The sequence below is a fragment of the Trachemys scripta genome, chromosome 24, assembly GCF_013100865.1.
Source record: "Trachemys scripta elegans isolate TJP31775 chromosome 24, CAS_Tse_1.0, whole genome shotgun sequence".
Lineage (NCBI taxonomy): Eukaryota > Metazoa > Chordata > Testudines > Emydidae > Trachemys > Trachemys scripta.
In genome coordinates, this window is record NC_048321.1 from 9892814 (window position 1) to 9909948 (window position 17135).

The window sequence follows — 17135 nt, forward strand, 5'->3', positions numbered from 1 at the left end:
GGGCCGAGGACCTGGCCCGTTGGTCGCGCCGTGAACCAATCAGAAACCAGCTCCTTGGCGGAGCGAAGTGCCTTTGGGTGACTCCCTCGGCGCCGGTCCCCGCTTTCATCTGCCTCTCTGTTCAGTCTGCAGTGCCCGCTCCGAACTTCGCCATGCCAGTGACGGTTCCGGTGACCAATCAAAACACGTTACAGTTCAGCAACCCCGGGGGCTCCTTGGTGACCCAGTCGCTGGTGACCTCTTCGTTGACGGATCCAAGACTCCTCTCACCACAGCAGCCGGCCCTGCAGAGAAACACCGTGTCGCCGGGTTTGCCGCAGAGGCCAGCCAGCGCAGGTGAGTGATTGGCCTAGTATGAGACTAGCCAAGAGAGGGCACAAGTGTCTTCATTCCTCCCACCCCTCACTCCTTCTTTCTGTTGTCTGTACAGCACCTAGCACGGTAGGGTCTGGTCCGTGTCTCAGGCTCGTAAGTGTTACTGCCGTGCAAGCAATAAATAAAGAATTTTTTCACTTGACCAGAGCTCGGAGAGCTGGGAAGCGATGCTCAGCAAAGATCCCATGCGATGCAAATGGCAGACGCAATTCCTGTATCACCCCTAGAGCTGGGCAAAGAACAGAGTTTTCAGATGGCTGACAATTCCGAAAAATGGGGGGGTGGGTGGGAAAATCGATTTGGGTCGAATCATTTGTTTCGAGAGGAGAGCATTCCTTCCCCATCAGTTCAGAGGTTCCTCTGAGGCAGCTGCCGTCAGCCTTCCCGTCTGTGCGTCGCAGAAATCCAGTTTCGTAGGCGCTGCGTGCTTGCATGGTGGGAAGTGCGTTTTCTGACGCACGTCAGAGGATAACAGCGAGCCCCGCTGTCGTTTCTAAATCAAAAGCGGTGCTAATGGAGCGGAGCGTGTGGTCGCCTTGCGTGAGGTCAAGGCTATTGCCCGCGGCTCCAAGGCGTCTCTGAAACAGGGATGCCGAATCCTGTGTACTGTGTGTGTCTCTGTCCTGGAACATCAGGAATCTGAGGTCAGTTACGGGAAGGCTGGCGTTAAAGTGAGTGGAACTGTAATGTACACCCCCTGGAAAGCCCCTTTACGTTGCCAGCGCTGGGTAAAGGGGCCTTAATGTAAATGAAAATCTGGCCCTAATTATCTACCACTGGGAATTCCTGGGTCAAAAAATCCTAGTGCAGATACTCATCTGAGGATATGAGCTCCTGAGTTCTATTCTTAGCTCTGAGGGGATTGCGGTATAGTGGTTAGAGCAGGGGACTGGGAATCAGGACTCCTGGGTTCCTTTCCCAGCTGTCTAGACGGTTATAGTGAGGTAGAGGGATTGTGGATTGCTGGAAGAAATAAGAGTCTCGAGATGTGGTTGAACAATTCAAACTAGCAAATAAATTCGCAAAACTCAAAGTCTGTTTGCAAAGGGGATAAAGGGCTTGATTCCCTGGGAATAGCAAACGTTTCCTGGGAAGAGCTTCTCCGGCCACCTTGGGAATGGTTTCCATTCGGTGCAAATGTTACAGGATCAATCCTCTTTCCAATCCCGGAGCTGGGGGCGGGTTCCCTTCTGCAGAGCGTGTCCCCCCAGGAAGGCTCGGAACAGCAGAGCCACGCTGTTTTCTAAGCCAAGTCTTTTTGGAATGAGCATCTGTGCTGCGTGCCGCATCCCCAAAGGGAATGTATCTGTGTAGATATTGTTTCCACACCTGGAAGTGCTGTACATTTTACCCTGGATTTTCTCGATGGGAATGTAACACTGTTGATTTTCCCCCGTGCCCCACGTGCAAATAGTCAACCACTGCTCAGTGCGCCGAGTTCTGAACTAACTTTGTCACCGTGTCTCTTGTTGCTTTCCAGGGGCGATGCTCGGGGGAGACTTGAACAACACCAACGGAGCTTGCCCAAGCCCAGTCGGTGAGTGAGAATGTGGCCCTCCCCCTTTTCGGATGCAGGCTTGCCTAGAGCACTGGACTGGGACTCAGAAAACCTGGGTTCCGTTGCCAGCACTGCCACTGGCCTGCTGGGTGACTGCAGGCAGGTCACTGCCCCACTCTGTGCCTCAGTTTCCCCACCTGTAAAATGGGGATACTGATACTGCTCTCCTTTGTAAAGTGCCATGAGCTCTATTGATGAAAAGAGCTGGGTGTTATTACTGGCAGTAAACATCCCCTCAGACAGCTAAAGTCAGGCCTGATGTGCAGTTTCAAACACTACTAAGTCTTTTAGATGTGGATTTTCAGGTCAGTAAATTTGGTGTGGCAGGAGGGGCCTGTGGTTAAACTGCTAGAGAGGGCCGCGGGAGGTCTGGGTTTGGTTCCTGCCGTAGGGGATAATTTTCTCTCGCCCGCCTCTGTCCCTTTTTATAGTTGTGTCTCAGGGGAGACATAAACCCAATAGAATTAAAATCTGAGTCAAACTTTGCTTAGTCTGGTGGAGGAGAATGGTAGCCGTGTGGCCAAAGCAATTGGCCGAGACTTAGGAGAGCTACGTTCAATTCCTAGCTGTGTCACGGACTCTGTCTGTGACCGTGGGCCAGACATTCAGGGTCTGCTTCTCACTTATGCTAAGGTCCCTATATACCACTCCGGCATCATAAAGGCACTGTAAACGTTGGCGCAACATCCACTGCCAGAATGGGATAAAGGGGCTTAGTGTCAATGCGAACTGGGTCCTCTGTGTCAGTTCCTCATCTGTAAAATGGGGCTAATAATACTTTACTGGTCCCACGTCGTGTCTATTTCAACGGTAAGCTCTGCAGGGCAGGGACGGTCTCATATTAGGTGCATGTCCTGCCCCTAGCGCAGCGCAGCCCTGATCTCAGTTGGATTTCCAGGTGCTCCCATGTGGCTACTTCTAATAATAATGAGCAAAATTAGGCAAAAAGAGCCCTAAATCCGAACGATGTGGCTGGGTTTAATGAGAGTGGGTCACGCGCATCTTTGGCACAGCATAGAGCGGGTTTAATCAAGAGCGAGTTCGGCCCTGGATGCTTTGATGTAAAGGAGATCGGCATTACGCTCCCAAGTGGGATTCAGGATGCCGGCTCACGACTGAAAACCCTGGGCTCTGCATCCTACAGCCACATGGACCCTTTAGAACAGGGGCAAACTCGAACCCCGCATCCATGGTGCTGATTCTGTGCTGCCCATCGCAGGCTCCCGACGGGCTGCCAGGTACTCCAGAATCCCTATCGCGCCGTGCGCTAGGGGCCAGGTCCCAGCATGCCCGTACGCAGGGCTGGCTGTGGGAGCGGGGCAACATGAGGCAGCTTATGGTAGACAGCCCCTCCCTTGCCCCTCTGCGGTGCCGTTAGGCCTCCGGTATATTGCCAGAGTGGGGAGCAGGGACCAGAGCCTGTCCCGGGGTCTTTAGAGCATTCGAAATCGGGCTCTGAATTTTGCTGCTCGAGCTCATCTGCAAAGTCAGGGGTGCTGGGAAAGAGGCACTAAGGACTGGCCCGTACCTCCAGGCAGAGACACGCTCTGTCACTTTCTACCACCCCCCCCCCAACTCACCCACCTCCCCCCGGCCCCCACGTCAGCTGTTGTGAGCGGCTGTTCCAGCTTCTAGCTTGGCAGGTCCCATGAATGTCAGAATTGACGTCACTGAAGCATTCCTCTCATTCCTCCAGCCACTCCAGGAAATGGAAGCGGGGCCGCAGGGAGCCCTGCGATTCTCTCAGCGCCTGTTGTTTTCAACCCAGGCCTCGTTCCCAAGATCCCATCTAGCCTCTGTCCCCACCAAGCCCCAGACAAACTTCAGATGGCAGCATTTGGGGGCAGAGAAGTGGGGAAGGGGGGCGCGCCCCTCGTATTCACTAGGTAGATGAGGCTCTACGGAGCTCCCAGAATCTTGGGGCCAGCCGTCGACTTCGGGTTCCACTTGAGACAGTCGCTCCCCTCCTCTGTCCCCGTCCCCCTCACTAGCGCCTTTCTTCCGTTCTTGCGTCCCTCCTCCATCCCTGTCCCCCTCACTAACGAGGGAGCTGAGCCTGGCAGCGCTGTGCGATCACCTGCGACCCCGGGCGCATTCCTCCCTCTGACCGCAGGCCTGGCTCCATCCCCTGCGCCCAGCCCCAGGCGGAGAGAGGGGATTAGGGGTCCTGGCCAGAGCGTGTTGCACTGCGGCTTTTCTCCGATCCCCAGGATTCGCATGGGGGCAAATCGGGACCATGCCTAGAGCGCACTGTGCCGTGGCTATTCTGTGCTCGCCAGGCTCCACGGGGAGCAGAGAGGAGCAGTCATGAGGCTGCTCTAACTTGCCCGGGGGGCTGGGCTGGCTGCCAACAATCTCAGGATACAGGTGCAGACACATCTTAAGGTGTCCCCACTCCCAAGTACAGGAATAGAGTAACTGAGAATCAGGCCCCATGTTTTCAGCCCTCCCTTGATTACGCTGAGTCCTGCTCTGCGGAACAATGCAGGGCGATAAGATGAGGGTTTTCAGGAGAGCAGCTAATTCACGGCAGGCCCTCTGAAACCAGCACTGCTGCCGCTTAACTCCCTCCCCTATAGCCCCCACTTTTCCCTTCGATGGGGGATCAGAACCGCGGGACAATCTCTGGGTCAAGGCACCAGATGTTTGTGGCCAATGGAGTGCGTGATCCGGAGGCGATCGATGTCGCTGGGAATCCAACTCGGGATTTTGCGGGGAACTGGGCCTGAGCAGAAGGCTCTGAGATCCTGCTTCTCTGCTGATTTGTTTTCCTCTCCTCCGTTGCGGTCAGCGGAGGGGACGGAGCGGAACAGCTGACATGTGGCACGTTGGGGTCTCAAAGCAGCATGCTTCCTGTGGGGCTTGAACGCGCCACATAAGGGTTCTGGGCCAGATGCTGGCGGATGGCCAGCAAACAGTAGCGGGCACCTGGCCAGCCGTGTTGCTGACTGTGGGGGTGGGATGCAGAGGAATCCAGATGGGGGAGGTTTTTCTTCAGCCGAACTTCAACCTGCAACCCACATCTTCCTCCTGTCCCTCCGCTGCCCCTCCCAACCCCCTGAAAGACACAGCTCTGTGGATACAGGGGACTGCATAATTATTGCTATTCTGCACTGGCTCAGAATTTCATGGTGATATCAGGGTTACAACTCAGATCTCCCTGCTCCTAAAGTGCAAGCCCATGCTGCTTGAATTCAAGGAGAATCCCTGATAGCAATATAGGGCTTATGACACATGGCGAGAAGTTCTGATTCTATCCCGCAGAGGGAAGTGTTGCGCATACACATCCGCCAGCCCATTGCAATATACGCCCCCAGATCTGCCCAGACAGTAAGGCAAAATGGTTGCCATGGGAGCCATTTGTGCGTCTTCTGTTAAGGAAGCCTTATGGCTGGAAAACATAAGTGTTTTGAACATCGTTCGGCCTTGCCCCACTCTGCTGGCACACGGTCTTGCACAAAACCCTATAGCGAGCGGCTGTGAAAAGAAATCCGCTGAAAGCGCTGAAGGTCGCACAGGAAATTTTATGCACCTCCGTCATCAATTAATATAAAAGCCGGTGGCCTTGCAAACGAGATACGGTCTATGCAGAACACGGTGCGCCCATGGCCCAGGCTAATGTACTGATTTACCAACATGCCTGGGAGCTGCATTTGACGCAGGGGTATACACACACCCCTCCGAGCCCCTTTACAGGGCATAAGCCAGTCTCTAACTATTTGGGGTCAGGAGCAAAGCTTCCTCAAGGGCAAGCGATCCCATCGCTACCAGGGTTCTTGCAGCTTCCTTGGAAGCAGCGGGTACTGGCTCCAGCAGTTGGTACTGGTTAGAGGCAGTATACTAGGCCGGATAGACCACGGGTCTGGCAATCCCTATGTTCCTTCAATACAAAGCAGCCCAAAACCGAGCAGATTCGACTCCCCCTTAGAAGACCCTGTCTCCAAGGAAAGGGGAACAGCCAGAGTTCCTTTATGTTCCAGCGATCTTCCGCTTCGGGCCAAATTCTGGAGGCCGTTGGCAGCCAATGCAAATTAGAGCAGCCTTGAGGCTTCTCTAACTTACGTGGGGGGGGGGTTCCAAGCTAGCACAGAGCAGTCGGATGAGAACAAAGATGGCTTTAAGATAGCTTTGCCATCTCCCTCCTGCTCAGCTGGGTCAAACGCTCCTTAGCTGTAGCAGAGGATCGGGCCCAGTAATCTGACAACACATCTCCAGTGTCTCCTTGTTAGCCCGCATGTTCTCACTGGGCCTGATCCCCCTCTCCCCAGCTGTAGTCAGTGGGAGCATTTCCATCGGCTTCAGCGAAGCCAGACGTTGATGATGGTGTGGTAGCTCCTTTGACTTCAGTGCCGTTCCAGATTTGTAGCTATGCAGAACATTGCACTTGTGCACCAGGCCAATGTAAACACCCACACCCACCTCCCTCCAGTGTCAGGGCATTACCATTTGGGGTCAGAGATCTGGCAGGGTAATTAATGGGTCTAAATTACAACACAACTCACTTTAAGACCCCTGCACCAGAGGAATCGCGAGGCAGGTCAGACCTACGGGACGACTGACAGTAGCCGGGTTGCGCGGGTTTGCGCCCCAGCTGGGCGCACGTCATGTCTGAAACACCACTGCCACCAAGCCGCCCCCTGAAATGCAGATGTAGCGCGATTGTGGATCTGATTAATAATGCAATCAGCGACCTATTTTTCCCAGTCTAATGTGTGATGAATATGAGTGCTGAATCTTGGTGATTGCTAAATGTCTTTCTATCTTAGGGGCCTATTCAAAAAATAATAATAATAATCTCATCAGAACAATAATCTCATCCAATTGATTCTTTTCCTGACGTTCATCAAATCTTTTTTTAATTTCTTTTTTTTTTTTGCTTCGCACGTAAAATTCTAAATTGGGGTGGGGGGAAGGGGAGGGCGGACCTCTGCGCTTCACGGGGGTATTGGGATAAGGGGCCCTGATTCTCAGTTACACTTTAAAGTCAGTGTGACTGTGATTTAGGCCCTCTTTGAGGTCCCTTTATGCTGCCAAAATGGTTCAAAGAGGCCCCAATGTAAATGAGAATCAGGCCCTTAATATTTATTACTTGTATTGCAGTAGTGCCTAGAGGCCCCAGTAAGTGGGAGGAAGGGCGGCCTGGTGGTTACGGCTCTAGATTGAGGCTCTAGAAAGGTGGGGTCAAGTCCCAGACATTTTTGCAACATCAGGCAAACCTCTAAAAAGGGGATAACAACTCTCCTCTGCCTTAGAGCAGTGTTGTAAGGTTGGGATGGACTGGCACTAGACTGGAATTCAGGAGAGCTGCCTTTAGATCTCAGCACTGCCACGGATTTAAAACTAAATCAATGTCACCGGTTCCTTCTTAGCACAGTTATCAGCACGTCCGTCTCAGATGCAGAAGGCTCTGAGGGCGAGCCTCAGCCCGGGCAGCATTGTTACATAAAGGAACAAATATTTTGGTAATGGGCTCTTCTGACTAGCAGAGACAGGTCCAATATGATCTAAAGGTTGCAAGTTGAAACCAGACAAATTCAGACTGGAAACAAAGTGCACCATGTGGGGTAATTAACCACTGGAATAGCTTGACCCAGGCTCACGGGGGATTCTCCATCCCTGGCAATTTGAAATCAGGATTGGATCTTTTTCGAAAAGATGGAAGTATTTTATGGAAGTTCTCTGGCCGGTGTTACACAGCAGGTCAGACTAGATCAGAGGTCCCCAAACTGTGTGGCGGGGATGGAAGAATGTTGGGGGGAGCGGCGGGGCCACTCATGGAGGGCGGGGAGGGAGCACCACCCAGCCCCACTCCCAACCGTGTCTCCATTCCTGGCCCCGGACCCAGACCCTCCCCTAGCTGCGGCCCCATCTTTGGCCCCCTTACCTCTGTCCGTGTCCTGCCCCCACCTCCTCCTGCAGCCACGGTCCTATTCCCGGCTCCTGGGGGGAGGCACGGACAGGGATGGGGGGGTGGGGAGGGGTGACTGTGAAAAGTTTGGGGACCCATGATTACAATGATGCCTTCTGGCCTTGGAATCTATGACAACAAAAATGCATGATAGCTTGTGAGGTGCTCAGAGACTGTAGTGGTGGGAGCAGCTGAGAGCTAAGCTGGGGGCTGGGCATTGTGGTCAGACAGCCCCTGCCCCAAAGAGCTCCCAGTTCGAAGAGACCCGCCCGACAAAGGGGGAGAGCGAGGAAGGCTCACTGGGTCCGATTCTCTTTTACACGAAGGCCCCTTCGGGTCGCTCCAGCACTGCAAGGGGCCTCAGAATGGGCAGAAATGACGTTAAGCCCTCGTTGCACTGTGTAAAGGGGACTTGGTCTAAGTCAGAACGAGGCCCCTGCTTTTTGGTATTGCAGCCTTTGAACGCTCCTTCCGCAGGGGTGTCAATGGGGAGAATGGGGCCCCAGGTGCAGGGCGATGGAGAACCGAGCCCTGCGTCTCCTCTTCTGACTGTTTCCGAAATGTCTCTGCTTCCCCCCCTCCCCCTTGCAGGAAACGGGTATGTGAGTGCCAGAGCCTCGCCGGGTCTCCTCCCGGTCTCAAATGGCAACACCATGGGCAAGATCATCCCGGCAAAGTCGCCGCCGCCGCCCTCCCACGGCACGCAGCTCGCCGCCAACAGCCGCAAGCCGGACTTACGCGTGATCACCTCGCAGGGCGCAAAGGGTTTGATGCACCATTTGGTGAGTGCCGCTGAATTCTGGGGGGGGAGAATTCTCTCAGGGTCTGAGCTGCTGCGTCTCCCACTGGCAGTCGGCTTCCCCAGCCATAGCCCATCCTGCTGCAGCAAGGCGGGGTGTTGCCATTGGCTTGTTACTCGAGACTGCTGCGGTATTTCCCAGTAACGGTGCATAATGCTGCAGCTGAGGACAGCGCTGCCGCTGGATTATTACTCTAAAGTACTCTTAGTATTCCCCAGTAATGGCCCATAACGTTGCAGTTTACAATGGTGTTGCTGTAGACTATTGCGATATTCCCCAGGAGTAGCCAGGCTATGACATGACAAGCTAACAAGATCTTACTCGGCGCAAGGGGCTGGACTAGATGACCTCTCGAGGTCCCTTCCAGCCCGCCATGGCTAGGATTTGATGATTCTCAGATTGTAAAGGTGGATGCCTAGCTCTGTCTTAGAGGCCTGACTCTCGTCTATACTAGGACTGCTTTGCAGCACTCTGGTAACACAAAGAAGTTTTAAAGCGAGCGTAAATACAGTGGGCCAGATTTTCAGTTATGCCCAGGCCCCTTTAAACCCCTCATGAAGTGACCACAAAGTGTAATTTATACTCATTTTCAGGCCCCTTCGGACTGCCAGAGCGGAGTAAAGTGGCCTCCATGTAACTGAGAATCAAACCCTGCGGGGAAAGGGGCGTTTCACGCTGGGCTTGTCTTCACTGCAAAGTAAACTTGAGTTATAACCTGAGCGTTGCCTCTCCCTTGAGTCCTGTCCACACGCACAAACCCTTAACTCAAGTGGGGTGCTATTAACTCACGCTGGCTGGCCCATGACGGGGTATTGATTACCACTTGAGTTAGCACATCAGCTGCTAACACATCACTGTGGTTCTGTCCACACTACAGATAAAAGGTGTGTGCCTTATGTGGATTAGCTAACTTGGGTTAAAATAGCAGTGAAGACATGGTAACTCAGTTTTTAACTTGGGTGAGAGCTCAAAGTCAACCCCAGGCTTCCCCTGGGCTTTAATTCAAGTTAAGAACACAGCTATTTGGCAATGTAGACCTGCCCTCTGGGTACGGCTAACTAACCGGAGTGGTGTTAACTTGAGTGTAGATAACTCGAGTTAACTCTGCAGTGAAGACATAGGTATTGAGTTAGCTAACTGGGTTTTATACCCCCCCTCACACCTTTCTTCCCATCTTAGCCAGTCCCAGTCAGAGTACTCAGAATATGTCTACACTACAACTGCTAGAGCCGCATTGCAGCTCTGCTCCTGGAGTGTGACATTTTTCACAGCCCCGAGCGACACAGCTAGGTCAACTTACGTTTTTTTGGTGTGGACGAGGCTTCGCATGCGGAACGTTACCTACTCACATAAGCGTATGCGGGACTGGGGCTGAAGAGAATCAGTCTAAACTGTCTATGCCAAAAATAAAACTAAGCAAAAGATTCAGATGCACAAAAAGCCATGGAAAAGCTTGGAAAAACAAAACAATATTGGCCACTTCAAATCCAAAATAACAGACGGGGATCACACCACGTTTCTGAGACCTTGTCTACACACAAAAGTTGTCCCACATTAACTATACCAGTCTAGTTAAAGGGATGCAACCTCCCCTAGTGTGGACACAGTTATACTGGTATAAAGATGCTTACAGACGCCCCCCCCACTTACACAATCGTTCTATTCTGGAAAACCTTTGCGTAACTCGAATTTTACGTAAGTCGGAAACGTATACCCGTACGTTACGCAAAAATTTCTGCAACTCGAAAATCCTATGTCTGGCTTATGGAATTTTTTCCGTAAGTGCGAATTTGCGTAAGTCAGGTCTTGCGTAACCCGGGGAGCATCTGTATACTCTCCTGTACAGGGGTTGAATGGGGATAACTGTATCGGTTTTAGCCCACGAAAGCTTATGCTCAAATAAATGTGTTAGTCTCTAAGGTGCCACAAATACTCCTTGTTCTTTTTGCTGATACAGACTAACATGGCTACCCCTCTGAAACCTAACCTATAGAGTTGTACTAGTGCACAAACTGTGTGGAGAGCAAGCTTTAGCGGTTTTGAAGAAGTTTCTCGGGAAGAGAAATGCATTAGCCTCTTTATTTCTGCTCATGAGAACACAGCACTGAAGTCTGCAGGCTTGAGGCCCCTTTACATCGTGATGGCAGCATAAAGGAGTCCTAAAGTGGATGTTGATGTAATTTGTGGCCACCTTAGGGCCCCTTTCTCCTGCCGGAGCTGGGTAAAGGGGCCTTAGTGCAAATGAAAATCAGGCCTTTGGAGTTGGGCTTGGAACCAGTTGGCGAAAGGCGTACATGTAACGGTGCCTCTTGGTTTTATTTCTGTTCTTCTGCATTCAGACGGAGGACCACTTGGATCTGGTGAGTTGCCTTGTGCTGTGTGTGTGTTTCCTTCGAGTCCTGTCCTGACATGAGTCTTTTTGTTTCCTTTAACACCTCCTTAAAGAGCAGGTCTGGAGGGATGGGGGCAGGGGTTAAAGAAGGCATTGAACGTCATGGGTCTAATTCTCATTGACTCCAAGGCCCCCTTTGCTCTGGTGGTACAAAGGAGCCTTAAAGTCAGCACAACGGTAATTTCCAGTCCTATTATTTTATTGGGCCCTAGGAATCTATATGTTAGGGAAAATCCTTTTCTGCATGGCAGAGAAAAGCTATAGGCCCGGGTCCCCAGCTGGTTTAAATGAGCACAGTTCCATTGAAGTCAAAGGGCCAACTCTCCAGCTGGTGTTAACATTGGTGTCACTCCATTCTAGTCAATGGGCCAGATCCCTAATTGGTGTAGACTGGTGTCACCCCACTGGAGTCAATGGGCCAGATCCCCAGCGAGGATAAATCAGCATCGTCCCATTGGCGTCACGGAGTCGTATCCTCAGCTGATATCAATCGGCATAGCTCCAGGAAATTCAAAAGAGCTACGCTGATTTATGCCACTTGGGGATCTGGCCTAACGCCGCTACAAGGGAAGCAGGAAATAAATCAAGTTCTTCAAATACTAAGAACTCTTTAAAAAAACAACAACCCAAAAAATGGAAAGTGAAATCTGAATTCTCCGACCCACCCGTTCATTCCCAAGAACTAATTTCTGCAGAGGAACACGGCTTCTCATTATTTGTATAGCTTTTCCTGCCAGCAAAGTGAGTGCTGTCACCTTGTTTGTGGCAATAATACCATTTCGTCCTGATGCTATTCTGGTGCAGTGCGGACGGGTAACAGGGTCGTGGCAGTCAGGAAAGGTTATAATAGCCATAAATTACAGTCCTGCAGAGCACTAATGGAAAGGTCTCCGGAGGCAAATTGCAGGTGCCTTGCCCACCCTGCTAACAGGCAGTGTGGCCTAGTAGGTAAAGCACTGGATGGGAACTCAGCAGACGTAGGTTCTACTCCTGGCTCTGTTGCTGGGTGACCTTAGGCAAGACACTTCCCTGCTCTATGCCTCAGTTTCTCCTTCTGTAAAATGGGGATAACGGTATGGACTTCCGTGATAAAGCACTTTGAGATCTGCTGATGAAAAGTGCTGTTTAAGAGCTTGGTAATTTTATTGCTGTATAAACCCGTCCCATTTAGTGCAAACGCTCCCTTGGCTCTGTTAACACAAAGGTCAGCTCAAACCGTCTCCTCCTACTTGGCTCCCTCCATATTGCTCAGCCCACCTCCCAGGTCCTCTTTCTATAAACAACCTCTCCCACCTCCTTTATACACCGGCATAGCGGTGAGTCACCTGCCTCTCAGTGAGTCAGCAGAACCCACTTAACCCTTTGCCAGCAGGATCAACCCCAGCTAACAGAGTGGGCGTGTTTCTGGCAGCTTCTAAGCCAGAGACCGTGGAGAGCACCACAAGAGGGTTCACAGACAATTTAAAGGGATATTACCCTATTCTTATACACGACACTTGAGACTTTTCATTGGAAGTGTAGAGCTATCCCCATCCATCACGACGTCAGTGACAAGAGATTTCACCTGTGAGCATGTATGCATGATGTTGTAATGATCTCGAATGGAAGTGTGGCACTCCGAACAGTTAACAATCTCGCATGGCTGTCAAAATAACCAGGGGCAGTGGAGAGCATTAGAATGCCGACAAAATTTGCCTGCATGGAGAGGCACTAAAACTTTGTTAATTATAACAACCTGGCATGGCGTGAAATCACAGCGAGTCCTAAACTGATGACTTGATTGCAGTGTTGGGGCCTGATTCACTAAGGCCCCTTTATATCACTCGCGGAGTAAGTGTAAGTTACACTTACACCTATCTTAAGGCCCCTTTACCCTGCGAGAGTGGTGGGAAAGGGCCGCAGCCCCCTGGGTGTTTTACACTTTTATCATCTTGCTATTGGTGTAACACTCCCATCAACCCTGCAGAACGGAAGAAGCTGCCTCCCTCCATTTGCTCTTTAGGGGAGTTGTTTTTCACATTGTTTGGGGGGGAAAGCTGTTTGTTTGGCTTCATCCTGAACCTTCCTGGGATCTTCAGAGTCAGGGAATAGGACCAGTGCTTGGTCCTTACAGGCTCAAATTCACTCCTGTGCAGAGGAGCTGCAGAAAATCTAAAGGGCTTGTCTGCATTGGAGGAATTGACCAGAATAGTTATTATGGAATAAGCTGTTCTACAAAAACTATTCCAGAAGATCTCTTGTGTGGACACTTCTATTCTGGAATAGCTATAATGCTTTAGGGTTTGTCTACACGCGAAATTTATTCCAGATTAAGGTAGGGTGTTAATTTAAAGGAGAGTACCTATTCTTGAGTAACTCCATGTGTGGGCCATCTTCAATGTGGATTAAGCTAATTCGGAATAAGGCACTCTTATTCTAGGACTAGGTCTACACTGGGGGTGGTCGACCTAAGATATGCAACAAATAGTGTAGCTGAAGTCGGCGTATCTTAGGTCGATTTACCTGGCCATGAGGATGGCGGCGAATCGACCACTGCTGCTCCCCCGTCGACTCCGCTTCCGCCTCTCACCGTGGTGGAGTTCTGGAGTCGACGGCAGAGCGATCAGGGATCGATTTTATCGCGTCTACACTAGACGTGATAAATCGATCCCCGATAGATCTGGCGGGTAGTGTAGACATACCCTAGAATAAGAGCATTTATACATGGAGTTATTCCAGAATAGCTATTCCAGAATAACTCCGGGTATAGACAAGCCCTTAAATTTCCATCCTACCTTTTTCTGAACTAACTTCTCCTTGTAGACATGCCCTTACACATTCCACTTAAATCCTAATCTGAGAACTATGGGCCTGAGTCTCCCTTGCCCTTTACCTTGGGCAAAGTGGATGCACAATACCACCAATCCCATCTGGTAGTGCTTTGCAAGGGGCCTGATTCCCATTTACTCAAAGGCCCCTTTACACCACTCCGGTTATGCAAAGGGACTTGCAGTGACTGTAGCAAACCCTTTCTAGTGTAGACAAGGCCTTAGTATAAATGTGAATCAGGCCCAGTGTGCAGTGGGGGAACCAGGCTCTTGAAATGAGACTGAAGTGGTGCATGGTCCTTGGGCTGGTGGATCCCAGCTCTGATTTCCCTTCCCCTTGTCTAGGAACTCAGGTAAGGTCTGTACACTGGGCTTCTCAGGAGCCAGAAAATGGCTTTTGGAAGGCCAGGGTCCGAGCAGTACACTGCACCCAATCACAGAAGGTAGTCATCGGCGTGGCTTGTTACCGTGGGCTGGCTGGATCCCAAACTAAATCCTAGCCACCACTAAGGCATTTGTCTTAAATACTCTTAACCCGTGGGGCAGTGGTCACAGCCCGGGCTAGCGTTGGCTGCAGGATGCGCGCCTCGGAAACCTGTTTCTCCAGCCTCAAGGTTTAGTCATTCTCGCCCGTATAATCGTCCGCCCTTGGTTATTTGGAGCTGATCCGTCCACCGACCTGCCGCTTTGCAAAGAGCTGGCTTCTGAAACTGGCGCGCCAGGGTGCTGCCAGGCTAAGGAGACACTGACTGACCGTTTGGTGCTTTCAAATGCTAAGGCGCGGCGGAGTAGGGATGCTCGGGAGTTGCATCAGCCTTGAGCGTGAATCCTGTCTAAATCTGTCTATGTCTAGAGGCCCTAGAGCACCCCGTCTCTGAATGCTTCCCGGGTAAATCGGATCAGCACAGCCGCGGTCTCCTGGTGGCATCTTCACGTGCCATTTTCGGAGGTGATTCCCTTGCTCCCTGTCCTTCACAACCCGCAAGGCAGCTGTCGCCCTCCGCTCCCATTGACCGGGGGCAGACCGCAACTCGCTGTCTCGACCGACCGGGGCCCGAAATGACCCGGCCGGCATCGCGCCATGCCAAGCATGGTCTAAGCTGGATTCTGTTTCGGGTTTCCTTGGGTGACATGTGCCCGGGTGCCTGGGATTAGAGTCAAGCCTCTTGAGTCTGATTTAAATCAGATTAACATAGGCAGCCCGGATTATCTGATTTGCAAACAGGGCCTAATCCTGCCCTCAGATCCACCCAAATAACTGGGGGCGGGGGGGTAGGTGCTGCTATCCCAGGGCAGCATATTTGCATAGTGTGCCAGTGGGCCTCAAGGGGCCACTCTTTAAAACGGGGGCTTGATAATGACTGAGGCTCACAGATCTCACTGCCAAGAGATGCCGCGTACCCTCGATTCCCAGGGAAGTCAAGGGGACTGATTCTCAGGCACGTTCCTTCCAGGGATGGAGGAAGTTAAGATAGCTTTAAGTCACCTTTGTACTTCTTGGGCCTGATCCTCATTTTCACCGGGGTCCCTTCAGACTGTTCTGGTAACATAAAGGGTCCTTAAACTGGGTATAAATTACCTTGGACAAGTCAAAGTCTATCCGTGCCTCAGTTTCCCCCATCTGTACAATGATAGCACTGCCCTACCTCACGGGGGCGGGGGGGGGGGTTGTGAGGACAAATGCATTAAAGACTATAGCACGCTCACGTACGGGGGTGAGGGGAGCCAGATAATTACCTAAGATAAATAGTCTTTCCAGCCCCTGGTGTATAAATTAGAGCAACCTCAGGGCATTCGTCTTAAGAGTAAAATTCACCTCTGTGCAGAGTGCCAGCACAAGAACTGTGCAAGCCAGAAAAACAGGATTTAAGTGGGACATAAGTGGCACATAGGACCTCTCTGCGGGGTGAGTGTCCCTGAAAGCCCTTCCACAGCTTCCCCTGCTGTTTTGCTTAAAAAAGAAGCATCTCTTTGAACCAATTCACTTTGGCTGGTTTGCTTAAGGCAAGTTACATTGAACTATATTCTCCTTTAAATGAAGGCCTCTTTTCCCTGCTCGGGCAGGGAAATGGCGCCTTAGTGCCATGGAGAATCAGGCCTGGGGTATTTTAAACATCAGAAGGAAAAGAATAAAATAAAACCCAGTGCAAATGATCCAGCTACTGAAGGGCATACGGGTCCTGAGAGCCTGGAACTGATGGATTTGAAAGTGGGCTGGTGTTTTAATCTGCTGCGTACAGGAATTCCCCAGGTGGCTCAGACCAGCGCTCCATCTATCCTACCGCTCTGTCTCCAACAGTGCCCAGCGGTAGGTGTCAGGAGCCCTGCAGTCGGCGGTTACAGTCCTAACCCACCAGTGGTTTAAACGCATCCAGCTTCTAATTCCTTCTCCGTTTGCTTCCCCAGCAGAATGCACAGAGGTTAGGAGTCTCCCAAGCAACTCATTCTTTAACCACGCCTGTCGTGTCGGTGGCCACTCCAAGTCTGCTGACCCAGGGCCTGCCTTTCTCTGCCATGCCCACAGCGTACAACACAGGTCAGTGCGACGGACGTGAAAGTATGGGGTTGATTGGAACCGCCGCCAGGATGTTGCCAACTTTTCCCACACAATGCGTAACATCCTGTGGAACTCCTTGCCACAAGATATCGCTGAGGATAAGAGCTTAGCAGTATTTTTTGTTTTTAAAGAGTGGTCGTTTATATGGATAATGAGAATGTCCGCTGTTACATCAGTAAGGATTTTAAGGCCGTGATTTTCGTTTACACTAAGGCCTCATTGCGCCATTGTGGCAATGTAAAAGTGCCTTGAAGTGGGTGCTAATTACGGTTACATCCACTTCCTGGCCCTTTTATGCTTCCAATGCAGTGTAAAGAAGTCTTAGTGCAAATGAGCGTCCCGACCAAAACCCAGCATCCGTCTGGGCATCAGGGCCGGCTCCAGGCACCAGCCGAGCAAGCTGGCGCTTGGGGCGGCAGATTGTTGGAGGCGGCATTCTGCCCAATCCTAGGGCGGCACGGCCGCTTTTTTTGTTTTGTTTTGTTTGTTTTTGTTCCGCTCCGGCTGCCCTGTAGGGGGCGGCAGCGCGGAGAACCAGAGCACCCTGCAGGGCAGTCCTCTTCCTTCCCTCCCCGCTGACCGGAGCGGAGCCCTCGCGGCAGGAGGCAGGAGGCGGCGCAGCGGGAGGGGCCGCGTGGCAGCGCCCCTGCTGTAGCCCTGGCCGCCCCCTTCTCTCTCTCTCCTGCCCGCTCCCTCCCTCTTCTCCCGCAGCTGGTACGCCTGCACCCGCGCTCCGGC

General features: G+C 51.8%; 1 protein-coding gene across 10 annotated transcripts in view; it reads left to right on the forward strand.

Moving 5' to 3' along the window:
- MEF2D (myocyte enhancer factor 2D) overlaps positions 1-17135 on the forward strand; it is a 172062-nt gene that overhangs the window by 141729 nt on the left and 13198 nt on the right. For 4 of the 10 annotated variants that reach the window (XM_034756671.1, XM_034756675.1, XM_034756672.1 and 1 more), the window contains 5 exons: positions 126-336; positions 1856-1912; positions 8433-8623; positions 10981-11001; positions 16247-16376. In XM_034756671.1, the coding sequence (XP_034612562.1) occupies positions 126-336; positions 1856-1912; positions 8433-8623; positions 10981-11001; positions 16247-16376 (610 nt within the window). The remainder of the gene's footprint in view (positions 1-125; positions 337-1855; positions 1913-8432; positions 8624-10980; positions 11002-16246; positions 16377-17135) is intronic. The other 6 variants (XM_034756674.1, XM_034756676.1, XM_034756678.1 and 3 more) reach the window with 3 other exon arrangements.